Here is a 3,033-nt window from a genome sequence, read left to right as displayed (position 1 = left end):
CAGTATACCGAAACTTGTTCAATTGAGGCTGATCAGGAATTCAATAACACTACCTCCATAAAAAAAAGTATTAACATAGGCGCAAGCGCGGCTCTGTGGTAAGAAGTTGCATCCCAACAACACGGTTCCGAGTTTAGTGCCACTGCGTGGCACCTTGGGCAAGTGTCATCCACTATAGCGACGGGCTGACCAAAGCCTTGTGAGTGGATTTGGTAGATGGAAACTGAAAGAAGCCCGTCGGAGAGATAGATAGATAGATAGATAGATAGAAAGTGTGTGTGTCTTTGAGTCTGTTTCCACCATCACCGCTTGACAACTGGTGTTGTGTGTATATGCTTAGCGGTTTGGCAAAAGAAACCGATAGAATGAGTACCAAGCTTTAACAAATAAGTACTGAAGTCGATCATTCGACTAAAAATTCAAGGCAATGTTCCAGCATGGACACAGTCTAATGACTGAAACAAGAAAACTAATTTTGGCTACCAAAGTTTTTAATAATCTTATAAATAATAATAACCATCAAGTTAACACAATATAGCATTTCACTTCAAAACATAATCAATTTCCAACTTGTCTATTGAATCTTTCTGAGAGGTGGCGAATATTCGGAACAGCCTCCACAAGAATGCAGGACACTCTAAATTAGAGGCGTTTGAAACAAGATTGGACTGTGCTTGTGAGAATAAAGATAAAGAGCAAAGATTCAAACCAAATGTAAAAATACTTATCCAACTTGACAACCGCAAAATAATACCAAAATGTGAAAGAACTTCGGCTAGGTCTAGTCTAGATGAAACCTATTTCCAAGTGACCTTTGACTAACACCTGTCATCTCAATGAAAAATCATTTATGTAGCATTCACAAATTGATTATTGCTCCCTTCATATGTGAAATACTTTGTAAACCAGTGGGGTCTGTTCCTTACCTCTCTCTCTCTCTTGTGAATTTCTATTATAATTCTGCTTTTGAGTAGCTTCAAAAAGTCCATGACACTCCGCCACCAATTCTGACGTTACCGACTCGCTTTTATGGTCCTAAATTCAAATAGGTCTTTTGAATAGAGGACCGTAAACACTAGGATATCCAATATTTTTGTTCTCTACTTTCTGTTTATATTTTGCAACATGCTGTAATTTTGTGGTTGAAATGAACGTATTAAAGTGAAAACAGTCAGTTTGCACCTCCAGTACTTTGATAAAAAGACAATTTCAATAATCCTCAATAGGCTCAGAAGAACCAGTTAAGTGATTTTGGTTTCCGCTGCCAGTTAAATAACTACATGTGTGACAACGAAGCTCCATGACCCTTTTTTTCACAACACGTTAGTTTACAATATATAATAATGACAAGGCAGCGAGCTGGCAGAATCGTTAGCACACCGAGAAAAAAAATGCTTTGCGACATTTCGTCTGTCTTTCGGAAGTCAATCACAAAAATAGGTATTAGTTGAGTGCTGGGATCGATGTAATCGATTTACGCTCTCCCCCCGAATTTGCTGACCTTGTGCCAAAAACTGAAATTACTATATAACAATAATCCTCTTTCTACTAAAGGAACAAGGCATGACATTCGGGGGATGGGGCCAGTCGATTACATTGATCCCGATGCTCAAATGGTACTTATTTAATCAAATCCCGAAAGATTAACAGGCAAAGTCGACTTCGGTGGTGTTTGAACTCAGAACGTAAAAAGCCAGAAGAAATGCCGCTAAGCATTTTTGATCGATACGATAACGAGTCAACCAGATCGCCAATAATACAAACAACAATCACTTAATGTCGACAAATAAATAAGTTATACAGAAAAAATAGTAGAAACATCATGAACAAAGTCTTACTTCCTTGGTGACTAAATGTCCAGTAACACGCTTCATGTCAACGCATTTGCTACAGGAAACAACCAGAAGACAGAGCCACAAGCAGTAACATTTTTTGTTCATGTTGGAGCTGAAGCGAAAAGTCCATTCAACGGTTTCCTTCAAGGCAACACCAAGGTCCCTCATTTGAAATGTTTCGCCATTTTCTATGTCATTGCTCTACTGTTATTCTTCTGTTATATAATGAAGTTTTGTCGTTAAGTAGAGTCTGGTTAAAGCGAGTCTGAGCTTGTAGTAAGGCAATTAAAACATGGACAGTTCGGTCCACTCATCTCTGTACTTTACAGCTAACATCGTCCAATATGATAGAGAAATGCATCAAACGCAACAATGGCCGCTAAGAAAACTCCACGACACTCACACCTCACCGTTTTCCCTCTCTTTTTCTCTTTCACTTTCTGTCATTTGTGCGTTCTCCTCTCTTTCTTTTTTTCTCGTGTCTTTGCCCCCTTTCTCTTTTGTTTCTGAACGTCAGTTACTTTTCTGATGCTCTTTCACATTCTTCTCTCTATTGATCAATCTAAATATGAAGCAGTCATTCATCTATCTGTCTATCTATTGCCCTACCTAGCAATCTCTCTGCTTACCTTACCTTCAAACCTATCTACGAATCTTTTTTCCTCTCTTTTTTTCTTTTCTTATTTTGTTTTATTATTTATCTTTATAAGTAATAACATTTTTGTTTAGAGTTGTTAATATCTATTAGTCGCTGTATGTATTGATGTTATTGTTACTGTTGTCTTTGTTTTTTGTTGCTGTTAGTTTTAACTTGTTGCCTAGCAATCACTACCAATCCTCATTAACTTGAGCATTGAAATAAAATATCCAACCATCAGAGGGAAGAGTCCTCACCTCTCACTACTGCCACTGTTTGTCTCTTCTCCCCCCCCCTTAAAGCAAATTATCTCTTCCCACACAAATACATTACGTATGTATATATATATATATATATATATATATATATATATATACACACACACACACACACATATGTCTGTGTATGTATGAATCTATAAATATTTCATTTGTATGCATACGCACACATACACATAGCCATACCACTTGATGCGTTCCCCGAGATTTACCGCTGAATGAAACAGCATTTTATGGGGTCATTAAAACATAGACTCATTGTTTAGTAGACTAATTCGGCATG

General features: G+C 37.4%; 1 protein-coding gene across 1 annotated transcript in view; it reads right to left on the bottom strand.

Annotated features, from left to right (window-relative positions):
- The window catches only part of LOC106874284 (transmembrane protein 145), a 69,681-nt gene extending 67,235 nt beyond the window's left edge, over positions 1-2,446 (bottom strand). The window contains exon 1 of the mRNA XM_014921958.2: positions 1,839-2,446. Coding sequence (XP_014777444.1) covers positions 1,839-2,003 — 165 coding nt within the window. The 5' untranslated portion in view covers positions 2,004-2,446. The remainder of the gene's footprint in view (positions 1-1,838) is intronic.
- Between the last annotated feature and the right edge of the window lie 587 nt (positions 2,447-3,033).

The sequence above is a fragment of the Octopus bimaculoides genome, chromosome 20 (assembly GCF_001194135.2).
Source record: "Octopus bimaculoides isolate UCB-OBI-ISO-001 chromosome 20, ASM119413v2, whole genome shotgun sequence".
Lineage (NCBI taxonomy): Eukaryota > Metazoa > Mollusca > Cephalopoda > Octopoda > Octopodidae > Octopus > Octopus bimaculoides.
Note: the sequence above shows the minus strand (reverse complement) of the source record. Positions and strands in the feature narration are given on the sequence as shown.